Raw genomic sequence first — 18,000 nt, forward strand, 5'->3', positions numbered from 1 at the left:
GAACCCAAACTGGGATGGGAACCCAAACTGGGAACCCAAACTGGGAACCCAAACTGGGAACCCAAACTGGGCTGAGCAGGGCCAGGGTGGGCAGAGGGAATTTTTAGGGGGATCCCTGGGATTTTTGGGATTTCCCCAGGGGTTTTTGGGGTTCTCCCTGGGGATTTTTGGGGTCCCACCCATGGATGGCAAAGAGCAGAGGGGATTTTTGGGGTCCCACCTGTGGATTTTGGGATTCCCCCTGTGGATTTTTGGGGTCCCACCTGTGGATTTTGGGGTCCCCAGGGGATTTTTGGGATCCCCCTGTGGATTTTGGGATTTCCCCAGGGAAATTTTGGGGTCCCACCTGTGGATGGCGAAGAGCAGAGGGGATTTTTGGGGGGGTCCCTGGGGGTTTTTGGGGTCCCACCTGTGGATTTTGGGATTTCCCCAGGGGATTTTTGGGGTCCCCCCTGGGATTTTTTGGGGTCCCCAGGGGGTTTTTGGGGTCCCACCTGTGGATGGCAAAGAGCAGAGGGGATTTTTGGGGGGGTCCCTGGGGATTTTTGGGGTCCCACCTGTGGATTTTGGGATTTCCCCTGGGGGATTTTGGGGTCCCACCTGTGGATGGCGAAGAGCAGAGGGGATTTTTGGGGTCCCCAGGGGATTTTTGGGGTCCCACCTGTGGATTTTTGGGGTCCCACCTGTGGATTTTTGGGGTCCCCTGGGGGTTTTTGGGGTCCCACCTGTGGATTTTAGGATTTCCCCTGAGGGTTTTTGGGATCCCCCTGTGGATTTTGGGATTTCCCCTGAGGGTTTTTGGGGTCCCACCTGTGGATGGTGAGGAGCAGAGGGGATTTTTGGGGTCCCACCTGTGGATTTTGGGATTTCCCCAGGGGGTTTTTGGGGTCCCACCTGTGGATTTTGGGATTTCCCCTGGGGGATTTTGGGGTCCCACCTGTGGATGGCTAAGAGCAGAGGGGATTTTTGGGGGGATCCCTGTGGATTTTTGGGGTCCCTCTGTGGATTTTTGGGGTCCCACCTGTGGATGGCGAAGAGCAGAGGGGATTTTTGGGGGGGTCCCTGTGGATTTTTGGGGTCCCTTTGTGGATTTTGGGGTCCCACCTGTGGATGGCGAAGAGCAGCGCCAGCGCCGCCACCGTTTTCTCCCCCCCGGACAGGTTGTCCATGGGCCGGAATCGCTTCCCGGGGGCCACGCAGTTGTAATTGATCCCGTCCAGGTACGGCTCCTCGGGGTTCTCGGGGCCCAAAAACGCCTGGGACAGGTGAGACAGGTGAGAGACAGGTGTGACACAGGTGTGACACAGGTGAGAGACAGGTGAGAGACAGGTGTGAGACAGGTGTGACACAGGTGTGACACAGGTGTGACACAGGTGTAATTGATCCCGTCCAGGTACGGCTCCTCGGGGTTCTCGGGGCCCAGGAACGCCTGGGACAGGTGAGACAGGTGTGACACAGGTGTGACACAGGTGTGACACAGGTGTGACAGGTGAGAGACAGGTGTGAGACAGGTGTGACACAGGTGAGACAGGTGAGACACAGGTGTGACACAGGTGTGACAGGTGTGACACAGGTGTGACACAGGTGTGACACAGGTGTGACAGGTGAGAGACAGGTGAGACAGGTGTGACACAGGTGTGACAGGTGTGACACAGGTGTGACACAGGTGTGACAGGTGTGAGACAGGTGTAATTGATCCCGTCCAGGTACGGCTCCTCGGGGTTCTCGGGGCCTAAAAACGCCTGGGGACAGGTGTGACAGGTGTGAGACAGGTGTGACAGGTGAGACAGGTGTGACAGGTGAGACAGGTGAGAGACAGGTGTGACAGGTGAGACAGGTGAGACACAGGTGTGACAGGTGTGACAGGTGTGACACAGGGGAGGCTCCTCGGGTTCCTCAGGGCCCAGGAACACCTGGGGGATGGGGGGGGGGGGCAGTCCTGTGACAGTCCCACAAAGGTGTGCCCTCACCTGTGCAGGTGTGCCAGCCCCACACAGGTGTGTCAGTGTCACCTGTCCAGGTGTGTCAGTCCCACACAGGTGTGTCAGTGTCAGGTGTGTCAGCCCCACACAGGTGTGTCAGTGTCACCTGCCCAGGTGTGTCAGTGTCACCTGCCCAGGTGTGTATATCCTGCCCAGGTGTCTCACCTGAGCGCTGCTGTTCCGGGACAGTCCCACACAGGTGTGTCAGTCCCACACAGGTGTGTCAGTGTCACCTGTCCAGGTGTGTCAGTCTCAGGTGTGTCAGTCCCAGTCTCACCTGCCCAGGTGTGTCAGTGTCACCTGCCCAGGTGTGTCAGTGTCACCTGCCCAGATGTGTCAGTCTCACACAGGTGTGTCAGTCCCAGGTGTGTCAGTCCCAGGTGTGTCAGTCCCAGGGTCACCTGCCCAGGTGTGTCAGTCCCAGGTGTGTCAGTGTCACCTGCCCAGGTGTGTCAGTCCCAGGTGTGTCAGTGTCACCTGTCCAGGTGTGTCAGTCCCAGTCTCACCTGCCCAGGTGTCTCACCTGCACGCTGCTGTTCCTGGACAGTCCCACACAGGTGTGTCAGTCCCAGGTGTGTGTCACCTGTCCAGGTGTGTCAGTGTCACCTGCCCAGGTGTGTATATTCTGCCCAGGTGTGTCAGTCCCAGGTGTGTGTCACCTGCCCAGGTGTGTCAGTCAGTCTCACCTGGGCGCTGCTGTTGCGGGACAGCGCTTTGTAGATCTCGTCGATGTTGGTGGCCACGGCCTCGAAGCAGGAGTTGAAGCGATCGAAGCGCTCCTTCTTCATCTGCTCAAACGCCTGCTTGGCCTTCTTGGCGCGTTTGCGCGCCGCCTCGAACTCTGGGGACACCAGGGGACATCAGGGACAGCCAGGGGACATCAGAGACACCCAGGGGACATCAGAGACACCCAGGGGACAGCAGGGACATCCAGAGACAGCCATGGGGACATTGGGGACAGGACACCCCTGCTTGGCCTTCTTGGCGCGTTTGCGCGCCGCCTCGAACTCTGGGGACACCAGGGGACATTGGGGACATCAGGGACAGCCAGGGACAGCCATGGGGACATCACAGACACCCAGGGACAGCCATGGGGACATTGGGGACAGGACACCCCTGCTTGGCCTTCTTGGCACATTTGCGCACCACCTCGAACTCTGGGGACACCGACAGGGACAGCAGGGGACATCAGGGACACCCAGGGGACAGCAGGGACAGCCATGGGGACATCACAGACACCCAGGAACAGCCATGGGGACACTGGGGACAGTAGGGACATCAGGGGACAGCACGGGACACCCAGGGGACTCCAGGGGACCGTGGGGAAGCGAGGACACCTGGCTGACGCCACACCTGGCTGTCCCCAAATTTGGGTGTCCCCAAACCCAGCTGTCCCCAAACCTGGGTGTCCCCTCCTGGGGTGCCCCTGGGCTTTGGGAACTTGTCCCCACAATGTCCCCATGGTGTCCCCATTGTCCAAGGTCTCCTGGAACTTGACACTGTCCCTTGTCCCTGGGTCCCCCCCCATGTCCCCATCATGTCCCCCCCGTGTCCCCCCCATGTCCCTCTTGTGTCCTCATGGTGTCCCCACTGTCTGAGATCCCCTGGAACTTGTCCCTGTGTCACCCCCATGTCCCCATCATGTGCCCCCCATGTCCCCCTGTGTCCCCACAACGTCCCCCCGTGTCCCCACCATCCAAGGTCTCCTGGAACTTGTCCCCATGTCCCCACCATGTCCCCCCATGTCCCCAAGGTGTCCCCCCCATCTGACGTCTCCTGGAACTTGTCCCTGACACTGCCCTCTGTCCCCTGTGTCCCCATGGTGTCCCCACTGTCCGAGGTCTCCTGGAACTTGTCCCCTCATGTCCGTGTCCCCACGGTGTCTCCCTGTGTCCCTCCAATGTCCCCAAGGTGTCCCCACTGCCCAAGCTCTCCTGGAACTTGTCCCCGACACTGTCCCTTCTCCCTGTGTCCCCGCCATGTCCCCATCATGTCCTCACAATGTCCCCAGGGTTTCCCCACCATCCAAGGTCTCCTGGAACTTGTCCCCATGCCACCCCCATGTCCCCATCATGTCCCCCCATGTCCCCATGGTGTCCCCATGGTGTCCTCCCATGTCCCCCCAATGTCCCCATGGTGTCCCCATCATCCAAGGTCTCCTGGAACTTCTCCCTGTGTCCCCACCGTGTCCCCCCCATGTCCCCATGGTGTCCCCACCATCCGAGGTCTCCTGAACTTGTCCCCATGTCCCCCCATGTCCCTCTGTGTCCCTGCCATGTCCCCACAATGTCCCCAAGGTGTCCCCACATCTGAGGTTTCCTGGAACTTGTCCCTGTCCCTGCCATATGTCTCCCCATGTCCCCCTGTGTCCCCACAATGTCCTCCCGTGTCCCCACCAACCAAGGTCTCCTGGAATTTGTCCCCATGTCCCCCCGTGTCCCCTTGTGTCCCCACCGTCCAAGGTCTCCTGGAACTTGTCCCTGACACTGTCCCTTGTCCCCTGTGTCCCCACAATGTCCCCATGGTGTCCCCACATCCGAGGTCTCCTGGAACTTGTCCCTGACACTGTCCCTTGTCCCCTGTGTCCCCACAATGTCCCCATGGTGTCCCCACCATCTGAGGTCTCTGGAACTTGTCCCCTCATGTCCGTGTCCCCACGGTGTCTCCCTGCGTCCCTCCAACGTCCCCAAGGTGTCCCCACTGCCCAAGCTCTCCTGGAACTTGTTTTTGACACTGTCCCTTGTCCCCGTGTCCCCCCCATGTCCCCATCATGTCCTCACAACGTCCCCAAGGTGTCCCCACCGTCTGAGGTCTCCTGGAACTTGTTTTTGACACTGTCCCTTGTCCCTGTGTCCCCCCCATGTCCCCATCATGTCCCCACAATGTCCCCAGGGTTTCCCCACCATCCAAGGTCTCCTGGAACTTGTCCCCGTGCCACCCCCATGTCCCCATCATGTCCCCCCATGTCCCCATGGTGTCCCCATGGTGTCCTCCCGTGTCCCCCCAATGTCCCCACGGTGTCCCCATCGTCCAAGGTCTTCTGGAACTTGTCCCTGTCCCATGTCCCCCCACCGTGTCCCCCTCGTCCGAGGTCTTCTGGAACTTGTCCCCGTGTCCCCACCATGTCCCCCCAATGTCCCCAAGGTGTCCCCACCATCTGACGTCTCCTGGAACTTGTCCCTGACACTGCCCTTTGTCCCCTGTGTCCCCACGGTGTCTCCACTGCCCAAGGTCTCCTGGAACTTGTCCCCAACACTGTCCCTTGTGCCCGTGTCCCCCCCATGTCCCCACAATGTCCCCATGGTGTCCCCACCATCTGAGGTCTCCTGAACTTGTCCCCATGTCCCTCCATGTCCCTCTGTGTCCCTGCCATGTCCCCACAATGTCCCCAAGGTGTCCCCACATCTGAGGTCTCCTGGAACTTGTCCCCCATGTCTCCCCCATGTCCCCACAATGTCCCCACGGTGTCCCCCTGTGTCCCCACCGAAGACTCCTGGAACTTGTCCTCTGTGTCCCCCCCATGTCCCCCTGATGTCCCCACCGTCCGAGGTCTCCTGGAACTTGTCCCTGTGTCCCCCCATGTCCCTCTGTGTCCCCCCCATGTCCCCCCATGTCCCCAAGGTGTCCCCACATCTGAGGTCTCCTGGAACTTGTCCCTGTCCCTGCCATATGTCCCCCCATGTCCCCCTGTGTCCCCACAATGTCCCCCCGTGCCCCCACAAACCAAGGTCTCCTGGAATTTGTCCCCATGTCACCCCAATGTCCCCCTGTGTCCCCATTGTCCGAGGTGTCCCGGAACTTGTCCCTGACATTGTCCCTTGTCCCTGGGTCCTCCCCATGTCCCCCCCATGTCCCCACCGTCCAAGGTCTCCTGGAACTTGTCCCTGACACTGTCCCTTGTCCCCTGTGTCCCCACAATGTCCCCATGGTGTCCCCACATCCGAGGTCTCCTGGAACTTGTCCCTGACACTGTCCCTTGTCCCCTGTGTCCCCACAATGTCCCCATGGTGTCCCCACATCCGAGGTCTCCTGGAACTTGTCCCTGACACTGTCCCTTGTCCCCTGTGTCCCCACAATGTCCCCATGGTGTCCCCACATCCGAGGTCTCCTGGAACTCGTCCCTGTGTCACCCCCGTGTCCCCTCCATGTCCCCCCATGTCCCCAAGGTGTCCCCACCGTCCGAGGTCTCCTGGAACTTGTCCCTGTGTCCCCCCATGTCCCTCTGTGTCCCCCCCATGTCCCCCCATGTCCCCAAGGTGTCCCCACATCTGAGGTCTCCTGGAACTTGTCCCTGTCCCTGCCATATGTCCCCCCATGTCCCCCTGTGTCCCCACAATGTCCCCCCGTGCCCCCACAAACCAAGGTCTCCTGGAATTTGTCCCCATGTCACCCCAATGTCCCCCTGTGTCCCCATTGTCCGAGGTGTCCCGGAACTTGTCCCTGACATTGTCCCTTGTCCCTGGGTCCTCCCCATGTCCCCCCCATGTCCCCACCGTCCAAGGTCTCCTGGAACTTGTCCCTGACACTGTCCCTTGTCCCCTGTGTCCCCACAATGTCCCCATGGTGTCCCCACATCCGAGGTCTCCTGGAACTTGTCCCTGACACTGTCCCTTGTCCCCTGTGTCCCCACAATGTCCCCATGGTGTCCCCACATCCGAGGTCTCCTGGAACTCGTCCCTGTGTCACCCCCGTGTCCCCTCCATGTCCCCCCATGTCCCCAAGGTGTCCCCACCGTCCGAGGTCTCCTGGAACTTGTCCCTGACGCTCTCCAGTTTCTCCATGGCCTTCATGTTGGGGGCGGCGATTCGCTGCAGGACGCTCTGCTGTTCAGTGAGGCGCTGCTGCAGCGCCGCCATCTCCTGCCGGATCTCCTCCTCTGCCTGGGCATCCTGGGACAGAGACACATTGGGGACATTGGGGACATTGGGGACATGGGGACACAGGGACAGCAGGACGCTCTGCTGCTCGGTGAGGCGCTGCTGCAGCGCCGCCATCTCCTGCCGGATCTCCTCCTCTGCCTGGGCATCCTGCACAGTGACATGGGGACATTGGGGACATTGGGGACATGGGGACACTGGGGACATGGGGACATTGGGGACATGGGGACAGCAGGGACATTGGGGACACAGGGATCACAGGGACAGCAGGACGCTCTGCTGCTCGGTGAGGCGCTGCTGCAGCGCCGCCATCTCCTGCCGGATCTCCTCCTCTGCCTGGGCATCCTGGGACAGAGACAGGGACATTGGGGACATGGGGACATTGGGGACACAGAGGACAGCAGGGACATTGGGGACACAGGGACAGCAGGACGCTCTGCTGCTCCGTGAGGCGCTGCTGCAGCGCTGCCATCTCCTGCCGGATCTCCTCCTCTGCCTGGGCATCCTGCACAGGGACATGGGGACATTGGGGACATTGGGGACACTGGGGACAGCAGGGACAGCAGGGACATTGGGGACACTGGGGACAGCAGGGACATGGGGACATTGGGGACATTGGGACATTGGGGACATTGGGGACATTGGGGACACTGGGGACATTGGGGACACAGGGACAGCAGGACGCTCTGCTGCTCAGTGAGGCGCTGCTGCAGCGCCGCCATCTCCTGCCGGATCTCCTCCTCTGCCTGGGCATCCTGCACAGGGACAGGGACATTGGGGACACACAGGGGACATTGGGGACATGGGGACATTGGGGACACTGGGGACATTGGGACATTGGGGACAGTGGGACAGCAGGGGACATTGGGGACATGGGGACACAGGGACAGCAGGACACTCTGCTGCTCCGTGAGGCGCTGCTGCAGCGCCGCCATCTCCTGCCGGATCTCCTCCTCTGCCTGGGCGTCCTGGGACAGAGACAGGGACATGGGGACATTGGGGACAGCAGGGACATGGGGACATTGGGGACATTGGGGACATGGGGACACAGGGACAGCAGGACGCTCTGCTGCTCCGTGAGGCGCTGCTGCAGCGCTGCCATCTCCTGCCGGATCTCCTCCTCTGCCTGGGCATCCTGGGACAGAGACAGGGACATGGGGACATTGGGGACATTGGGGACATGGGGACATGGGGACATTGGGGACACAGGGACAGCAGGGACACAGGGATCACAGGGACAGCAGGACGCTCTGCTGCAGCGCTGCCATCTCCTGCCGGATCTCCTCCTCTGCCTGGGCGTCCTGCACAGGGACAGGGACATGGGGACATGGGGACACTGGGGACATGGGGACATTGGGGACATTGGGGACACTGGGGACATTGGGGACACAGGGACATTGGGGACATTGGGGACATTGGGGACACTGGGGACAGCGGGGACATGGGGACACAGGGACAGCAGGACGCTCTGCTGCTCGGTGAGGCGCTGCTGCAGCGCCGCCATCTCCTGCCGGATCTCCTCCTCTGCCTGGGCATCCTGCACAGGGACAGGGACATGGGGACATTGGGGACATGGGGACACTGGGGACATTGGGGACATTGGGGACATAGGGACAGCAGGACGCTCTGCTGCTCGGTGAGGCGCTGCTGCAGCGCTGCCATCTCCTGGCGGATCTCCTCCTCTGCCTGGGCATCCTGCACAGGGACATGGGGACATTGGGGACACAGGGACACTGGGGACACACAGGGGACATTGGGGACACAGGGACAGCAGGACGCTCTGCTGTTCAGTGAGGCGCTGCTGCAGCGCTGCCATCTCCTGCCGGATCTCCTCCTCTGCCTGGGCATCCTGGGACAGAGACAGGGACATGGGGACATTGGGGACATTGGGGACACACAGGGGACATTGGTGACACAGGGACAGCAGGACACTCTGCTGCTCCGCCAGGTGAGTGGGAGGGCTGAGGTATGGGGGGGCACATTTGGGCAGGGCCCAATGCCAGGTGGGGTCAGGGCATGGCCAGGTGTGCCCAGGTGTGTGCCCAGGTGTGTGCCCAGGTGTGCCAGGTGCATGCCCAGGTGTGCTGGCTGTACCCAGGTGTGTGCCCAGGTGTGTCCAGGTGTGCCCAGATGTGCTGGTTGTACCCAGGTGTGCTGGGCTGTGCCCAGGTGTGTGCCCAGGTGTGCTGGCTGTACCCAGGTGTGTGCCCAGGTGTGTGCCCAGGTGTCCCCAGGTGTGCCAGGTGCCCGCCTCACCTTGAGCTCCTCGGGCAGGTCGCTGTAGTCGATCTCGATCAGGGCCTCGCGGGCGTAGAGGCTGGAGCTGCGCTGGGAGCTGCCCCCGGGCTCCTCCCCCGTGCCACCGCCCTGAGGGGACACCAGGGGACAGTCAGGGGACAGGGGGACACACAGGGACACTCATGGGACACAGGGGGAGCTGCCCCCGGGCTCCTCCCCGCTGCCACCGCCCTGAGGGGACATGGGGACACTCAGGGGACACTCATGGGACACAGGGACACTCATGGGACACAGGGGGAGCTGCCCCCGGGCTCCTCCCCCGTGCCACCGCCCTGAGGGGACAGGGGACACTCAGGGGACAGGGCACACTCAGGGGACACTCATGGGACACAGGGGGAGCTGCCCCCGGGCTCCTCCCCCGTGCCACCGCCCTGAGGGGACAGGGGACAGTCAGGGGACAGGGGGACACTCATGGGACACAGGGGGAGCTGTCCCCGGGCTCCTCCCCGGTGCCACCGCCCTGAGGGGACATGGGGACAGTCAGGGGACATGGAGACACTCAGGGGACTTGGGGACAGTCAGGGGACAGGGTGACAGTTAGGGGAAATGGGGACACACAGGGGTCACAGGGGGAGCTGCCCCCAGGCTCCTCCCCAGGGCCACTGCCCTGAGGGGACATGGGGACAGTCAGGGGACAGTCAGGGGACACAGGGGACTTGGGGACAGTCAGGGGACAGGGGGACAGTCAGGGGACTTGGGGACAGTCAGGGGACACAGGGGACAGTCAGGGGAAATGGGGACACACAGGGGTCACAGGGGGAGCTGCCCCCGGGCTCCTCCCCCGTGCCACCGCCCTGAGGGGACATGGGATAGTCAGGGGACATGGGGACACTCAGAGGAGAGTCAGGGGACACAGGGGACTTGGGGACAGTCAGGGGACACAGGGGACAGTCAGGGGACATGGGGACACACAGGGGTCACAGGGGGAGCTGCCCCCGGGCTCCTCCCCCGTGCCACCGCCCTGAGGGGACATGGGGACAGTCAGGGGACATGGGGACACTCAGAGGAGAGTCAGGGGACACAGGGGACTTGGGGACAGTCAGGGGACACAGGGGACAGTCAGGGGACATGGGGACACACAGGGGTCACAGGGGGAGCTGCCCCCGGGCTCCTCCCCGGTGCCACCGCCCTGAGGGGACACCAGGGGACAGTCAGGAAACATAGGGACACACAGGGGACACGGGGATAGTCAGGGGACACAGGGGATGTGGGGGGAATTGCCCTGGGGCTCCTCCACTGTGCCACCACCCTGGGGGGACAGTCAGGGGACACAGAGGTGACACAGGGACACAGGGGAGTCCCTGTCCCCACCTCCTCCTGGTTGATGTCGTCCATGGAGCCCCTGGCCAGTGGCAGGCAGGGTGACTCAGGGGGACACAGGGACACACAGAGGGGACACAGGGACACACAGACGTGACACAGAGGTGACACAGGGACACACAGAGGTGACACAGGGGTGGCTCAGGGGACACAGGGACACACAGAAGTGGCACAGGGGTGTCCCCAGTCCCTGTCCCCACCTCCTCCTGGCTGATGTCGTCCATGGAGCCCCTGGCCAGCGGCAGCCGGGGGGACTCAGGGGTGACTCAGGGGGACACAGGGACACACAGGGGTGACACAGAGGTGACACAGGGACACACAGAGGGGACACAGGGACACACACAGGTGACACAGGGACGCACAGAGGTGACACAGGGACACACAGGGGTGTCCCTGTCCCCACCTCCTCCTGGCTGATGTCGTCCATGGAGCCCCTGGCCAGCGGCAGCCGGGGTGACACAGAACACACAGAGGTGACACAGAGGGGACACAGGGACACACAGAGGTGACACAGGGACACACAGAGGTGACATGGGTGACACAGGGATGTCCCTGTCCCCACCTCCTCCTGGCTGATGTCGTCCATGGAGCCCCTGGCCAGCGGCAGCCGGGGTGACACAGGGACACACAGAGGGGACACAGGGACACACAGAGGTGACACAGAGACACACAGAGGTGACACAGAGGTGACATGGGTGACACAGGGTGTCCCTGTCCCCACCTCCTCCTGGCTGATGTCGTCCATGGAGCCCCTGGCCAGCAGCAGGCAGGGGGACACAGGGGTGACTCAGGGGGACACAGGGACCCACAGAGGGGACACAGAGGTGACACAGGGACACACAGAGGTGACACGGGTGACACAGGGTGTCCCTGTCCCCACCTCCTCCTGGCTGATGTCGTCCATGGAGCCCCTGGCCAGCGGCAGCCGGATGTCCTGCATCTTGCAGGCCTGCAGGAGGTTGTGGCGGTCGCTGCGCTTCTGCTCCAGCTTCGTCTCGATGGCCGTCACCTCCTTCTGCAGGTGGGTCATCTCCCTGGGGACAGGGACAGCGTGGGGACAGGGACACAGCAGGGATGGGACAGGGGGACAGGGGACAGGGACAGAGTAGGGACAGGGACAGCCGTGGGGACAGGGACACAGCAGGGACACGGCAGGGACAGGGGACAGGGACAGGGCAGGGACACAGCAGGGACATGGCAGGAACAGGGACAGAGTAGGGACAGGGATAGGGTATGGAGACAGGGACAGCCATGGGGACAGGGACAGGGCAGGGACAGGGGATGGGGACAGGAACAGGGCATGGGGACAGGGACAGCCATGGGGACAGGGACATGGCAGGGAGAGGACAGGGACAGGGCAGAGACAGGGAAGGGAAGGGACACAGCAGGGACATGGCAGGAACAGGGACAGAGTAGGGACAGGGACAGGGCATGGGGACAGGGACAGCCGTGGGGACAGGGCAGAGACAGGTGATGGGGACAGGGACAGGGGACAGGGACAGAGTAGGGACAGGGACAGGGACAGGGAGAGGGGACAGGGCAGGGACAGAGGACAGGACAGGGACAGGGCAGGGACAGGGGACGGGACAGGGACACAGCAGGGACAGGGACGGGACAGGGATGGGGGACAGGGACAGCCGTGGGGACAGGGACAGGGGACACAGCAGGAACAGGGACAGGGCAGGAACAGGGACACAGCATGGGACAGGGACAGGGCATGGGGACAGGGACAGAGTAGGGACAGGGACGGGACAGGGACACAGCAGGGACAGGGCATGGGGACAGGGACACAGCAGGGACACGGACATGGGGACACCGTCATGGGGACAGGCCATGGGGACAGGGGCATGACCATGAGGACAGGGCCACGGGGACAGGACATGGGGACAGGGACAGGCATGAGGACACAGCCAAGGGGACACGGTGACAGGGACATGGCCATGGGGACACACCCAGTGTCCTTACCCCACTTTCTGACCACACCCCCTTTAGCCCCGCCCTCACTCGTTGGCCCCACCCCATTTAGCCCCGCCCCTTGACCCTGCCTTCACTTGTTGGCCCTGCCCTATTTAGCCCCGCCCCCTTAGCCCCACCCACTTGGGGCCCGCCCCTCACTTGTTGACCCTGCCCCATTTAGCCCCGCCCACCTTTGGCCCCGCCCTCACCTGTTGACCCCACCTCATTTAGCCCCGCCCCCTTACCCCCGCCCTCACCTGTTGACCCCGCCCCGTTGGCCCCGCCCCTCTGCCCCCGCCCTCAATTGTTGGCCCCGCCCACTTTGGCCCCGCCCTCACTTGTTGGTCCCACCCCTTTGGCCCTGTCCTCACTTGTTGGCCCCGCCCCCCTTGGCCCCACCCTCACTTGTTGGCCACGCCCCCTTGGCCCCGCCCTCACTCGTTGGCCCCGCCCCCTTAGCCCCATCCTAACTTGTTGGCCCCACCCTCACCTGTTGACCCCGCCCCTTTAGTCCTGCCCTCACTTGTTGGCCCCGCCCCATTAACCCCGCCCCCATTTAGCCCCGCCCTCACTTGTTGCCCCCGCCCCCTTGACCCCGCCCTCACTTGTTGGCCCCGCCCCCTTGGCCCCGCCCTCACTTGTTGGCCCCGCCCCCTTTAGCCCCGCCCTCACTTGTTGGCCCCGCCCCCCTTTAGCCCCGCCCTCGCTTGTTGGCCCCGCCCCCTTTAGCTCCGCCCTCACTTATTGGCCCCGCCCCTGGCCCCGCCCCCTTTGGCCCCGCCCCCTCGGCCCCGCCCTCACTTGTTGGCCCCGCCCAGCTTCTTGCGGATCTCGTCCATCTCGTGGTTTTTGTCGTTCACCTCCGACTTCTTGGCCAGGTGCTGGTTCTTGAGATCCTGCAGCTGCGCCATCGTCTCGTCGATGATCTTCATGTGCCTCTGTTCTTCCTGGGGAAACATCAAAAACAGCCAAAATCAGCTAAAATCAGCCCAAAAATCTCATCCTGATCTTCATGTGCCTCTGTTCCTCCTGGGGAAACATCAAAAACAGCCAAAATCAGCTAAAATCAGCCCAAAATCCACCCAAAAATCCATCCTGATCTTCATGTTCCTCTGCTCCTCCTGGTGAAATTATCAAAAACAGTCAAAATCAGCCCAAAAATATCCCTAAAACCAGCCCTGATCTTCATGTGCCTCTGTTCTTCCTGGGGAAACATCAAAAACAGCCAAAATCAGCTAAAATCAGCCCAAAAATCAGTCCTGAGCTTCATGTGCCTCTGTTCCTCCTGGTGAAATTATCAAAAACAGCCAAAATCAGCCCAAAAATATCCCTAAAACCAGCCCTGATCTTCATGTGCCTCTGTTCTTCCTGGGGAAATTATCAAAATTATCCAAAATCAGCTCAAAAATATCCCTAAAATCCATCCTGATCTTCATGTGCCTCTGCTCCTCCTGGGGAAATTATCAAAATTATCCAAAATCAGCCCAAAAATCCACCCTGATCTTCATGTGCCTCTGCTCTTCCTGGGGAAAAACACCAAAATTATCCAAAATCAGCCAAAATCAGACCAAAAATATCCCTACAACCAGCCCTGATCTTTATGTGCCTCTGCTCCTCCTGGGGAAATTATCAAAATTATCCAAAATCAGCCAAAATCAGACCAAAAATATCCAAAAATATCCCAAAACCCAGCCCTGATCTTCATGTGCCTCTGCTCCTCCTGGGGAGAAACACCAAAAACAGCCAAAATCAGCTAAAATCAGCCCAAAAATCCATCCTGATCTTCATGTGCCTCTGTTCTTCCTGGGGAAATTATCAAAATTATCCAAAATCAGCCAAAATCCACCCAAAAATCCATCCTGATCTTCACGTGCCTCTGTTCCTCCTGGGGAGAAACACCAAAAACAGCCAAAATCAGCTCAAAAATATCCCTAAAATCACTCCTGATCTTCATGTGCCTCTGCTCCTCCTGGGGAAATTATCAAAATTATCCAAAATCAGCTCAAAAATATCCCTAAAATCCATCCTGATCTTCATGTGCCTCTGCTCCTCCTGGGGAAAAATATCAAAATTATCCAAAATCAGCTAAAATCAACCCAAAAATATCCAAAAATATCCCTAAAATCCATCCTGATCTTCATGTGCCTCTGTTCCTCCTGGGGAAATTATCAAAATTATCCAAAATCAGCCAAAATCCACCCAAAAATATCCCAAAAAACAGCCCTGATCTTCATGTGCCTCTGCTCCTCCTGGAGAAAAATATCAAAATTATCCAAAATCAGCCAAAATCCACCCAAAAATATCCCTAAAATCCATCCTGATCTTCATGTGCCTCTGTTCTTCCTGGGGAAACATCAAAAACAGCCAAAATCAGCTAAAATCCACCCAAAAATATCCCCAAAATCACTCCTGATCTTCATGTGCCTCTGTTCTTCCTGGGGAAATTATCAAAAACAGCCAAAATCAGCTCAAAAATATCCCTAAAATCCATCCTGATCTTCATGTGCCTCTGTTCTTCCTGGGGAGAAACACCAAAATTACCCAAAATCAGCCAAAATCAGCCCTAAAATCCATCCTGATCTTCATGTGCCTCTGTTCTTCCTGGGGAAAAATATCAATATTACCCAAAATCAGCTCAAAAATATCCCTAAAATCCATCCTGATCTTCATGTGCCTCTGCTCCTCCTGGGGAAAAATATCAAAATTATCCAAAATCAGCTAAAATCAACCCAAAAATATCCAAAAATATCCCTAAAATCCATCCTGATCTTCATGTGCCTCTGTTCTTCCTGGGGAACACCAAAAAAACCCCAAAAATTCAGAAAAAATCCCAAAAAAAGCCTCAAAAAATTCAGAAAAAAAAAATACAAAAAAGTGCCCCCAAAGTCGGAAAAAAACCCCAAAAATTGAGAAAAATTCTCAAAAAATACCCAAAAAAACCCAAAAAAATCACCCAAAAAATTCAGAAAAAAATCCCAAAAACTCCCCAACCCCCAAGAGTCCCAAACCTTTTTGAGTTTCTCGATCTCAGCCTCGTCCTTGCTCTCCCTGCTCCCACATCAGCACCTTCTCCTGGTCCTCTCAAGACCCCAAAACCCCCCAAAAAACCCAAAAAAACTCAGAAAAAAACCCAAAAAAGCCCCAGAAAATTCAGGAAAAAAACCAAAAAAAGCTCCCAAAAATTCCCCCAAAATTCAGAAAAAACCCCAGAAAAATCCCCCAAAAAAGTCCCAAAAAATTCAGAAAAATACCCAATAAAATCCCCCAAAAAATCCCAAAAACCAGCCCTCAAAAATTCAGAAAAATCCCCAAAAAATCCTTAAAAATCCCCCAAAAATTCAGAACCTCCTCCCCCAATAAAATCCCAAAAAATCCCCATAAAATTCAGAAAAATCCCCAAAAAATACCAAAAACCCCCCAAAAAATCCCCAAAAATTCAGAAAAGAACCTCCAAAAATCCCCCCAAAAATCAGAAATATATCCCAAAAAATCCCAAAAAAGCCCCAAAAAATTCAGAAAAAATCCCCCAAAAATTCAGAAAAAACCTCAGAAAAATAAAAAAAAATCCCAAAAAACCCCCCAAAAAATCAGACAAAAAACAAAAAAAAGCCCCAAAAAAGTCACAAAAAATCCCCTAAAAAATCAGAAAAATAGCAAAAAAACCCCAAAAAATCACCCAAAAAAATCCACAAAAATCCCCAAAAAAGTTCCCAAAAATTCAGAAAAATTCCCCCCAAAAATTCTGAAAAAATCCCCAAAAAATCCCCAAAAATTCAGAAAAAAACCCCCAAAAAATCAGAAAAAAATCCCAAAAAATCCAAAAAAAACCCCCAAAAATTCAGGAAAAATCCCAAAAAGTCTCCAAAATCTCCCCAGCCCCCCAGGAGCCCCAAACCTTTTTGAGTTTCTCGATCTCAGCCTCGTCCTTGCTCTCTCCCTGCTCCCACATCAGCACCTCCTGCTGCTCCTCCCAAGACCCCAAATCACCCCAGAAAACCTCAAAAAAATCCCAAAAAACTCAGAAAAAAAACCCAAAACAAAGCCCCCAAAAATCAGGAAGAAAACAAAAAAAAATACTCAAAAATTCAGAAAAAAATCCCCAAAAAAGCCCCAAAAATTCAGAAAAAATCCAAAAAAAACCCCAAAAAATCCCCAAAAAAATCCAAAAAAATTCAGAAAAAATCCCCAAAAAATTCAGAAAAAGTCCCAAAAACTCCTCAGACCCCAAAGAGTCCCAAACCTTTTTGAGTTTCTCGATCTCAGCCTCGTCCTTGCGCACTCCCTGCTCCCACATCAGCACCTCCTGCTGCTCCTCCCAAGACCCCAAAACACCCAAAAAAACTCAAAAAATCCCAAAAAACCTTAGAAAAAATCACCACAAAAAGCCCCAAAAAATCCCCAAAAAATTAAGAAAAAATACCCAAAAAATCCCTAAAAAAGCCCCCCAAAAATTCAGAAAAAATTCAAAAAAAACCCCAAAAAATCAAAAAAAATTCAGAAAAAATCCCCAAAAATTCAGAAAAAATAAAAAAAAAACCCCAAAAAATCCCAAAAAAAATTCAGAAAAAATCCCCAAAAAATTCAGAAAAAGTCCCAAAATCTCCCCAGCCCCCCAAAAGCCCCAAACCTTTTTGAGTTTCTCGATCTCAGCCTCGTCCTTGCGCACTCCCTGCTCCCACATCAGCACCTTCTCCTGGTCCTCCCGCAGTTGATTGCGCTCAAAGTCCAGCTGGATCCCCAAACGCGTCTTCTGGTTCTCAAACTCCAGCCTGGGGGGGACCAGGGGGGCAGGGGGGCACTCAGGAGGTTTTTTGGGGGTCTCTGAGGGGGTTTTTGGGGGGTCCTTGGGTGGATTTGGAGGATTCTTGAAGGGTTTAGGGGGTCCTGAGGGGTTTTTGGGGGTCCTGAGTGGGGTTTGGGGGTCCTGGAGGGTCCCTGAGGGGTCCATGGATGGATTTGGGGGTCTCTGAGGGGTTTTTGGGGGGTCCTGAGAGGTTTTTGGGGGTCTCTGAGGGGTTTTTGGGGGCTCCTTGGGTGGATTTGAGGGGTTCTGAGGGGTCCTGAGGAGTTTTTGGGGGTCCCTGAAGGGTTTTTGGGGGTCCCTGAGGGGTTTTTGGGGGTCCCTGAGGGGTTTTTGGGGGTTCCTGGGGGTCCCTGAGGGGGTTTTTGAGGGTCCTGAAGGAGGTTTGGGGGTTCCTGGGGGGTCCCTGAGTGGTCCATGGGTAGATTTGGAGGGTCCCTGAGGGGATTTGGGGGTCCCTGAGGGGTTTTTGGGGGATCCCTAGATGGGTTTGGGGGTCCCTGAGGGGTTTTTGGGGGGCACTGAGGCATTTTCTTGGCGTCCTGAAGGGTTTTTGGGGGTCTTTGGGTGAGTTTGGGGTTCCTGAGGGGATTTGGGGGGGTCCCTGAGGGGTTCTGAGGAACCCTGGGTGGATCTGGGGGTCCCTGAGGAGTTTTTGGGGGTCCATGGGTGGATTTGGGGGACACTGAGGGGTTTTGGGGGGTTCCTGGGGGTCCCTGAGGGATTTCTGGGGGGTCCTTGGGTGAGTTTGGGGACCCTGAGAGGA

The 18,000-nt window shown here is 57.7% G+C and overlaps 1 protein-coding gene across 1 annotated transcript in view; it reads right to left on the bottom strand.

Annotated features, from left to right (window-relative positions):
- The window catches only part of SMC1A (structural maintenance of chromosomes 1A), a 99,049-nt gene that overhangs the window by 13,279 nt on the left and 67,770 nt on the right, over positions 1 to 18,000 (bottom strand). Inside the window, exons 16-22 of the mRNA XM_033083623.2 lie at positions 17,061 to 17,202; positions 13,235 to 13,380; positions 11,358 to 11,511; positions 9,116 to 9,226; positions 6,715 to 6,871; positions 2,669 to 2,823; positions 1,105 to 1,256 (exon numbers count right to left, since the gene is read on the bottom strand). Of these exons, the coding sequence (XP_032939514.1) occupies positions 1,105 to 1,256; positions 2,669 to 2,823; positions 6,715 to 6,871; positions 9,116 to 9,226; positions 11,358 to 11,511; positions 13,235 to 13,380; positions 17,061 to 17,202 (1,017 nt within the window). The remainder of the gene's footprint in view (positions 1 to 1,104; positions 1,257 to 2,668; positions 2,824 to 6,714; positions 6,872 to 9,115; positions 9,227 to 11,357; positions 11,512 to 13,234; positions 13,381 to 17,060; positions 17,203 to 18,000) is intronic.

This window comes from Catharus ustulatus, chromosome 32 (genome assembly GCF_009819885.2).
Source record: "Catharus ustulatus isolate bCatUst1 chromosome 32, bCatUst1.pri.v2, whole genome shotgun sequence".
Taxonomy (NCBI): Eukaryota; Metazoa; Chordata; class Aves; order Passeriformes; family Turdidae; genus Catharus; species Catharus ustulatus.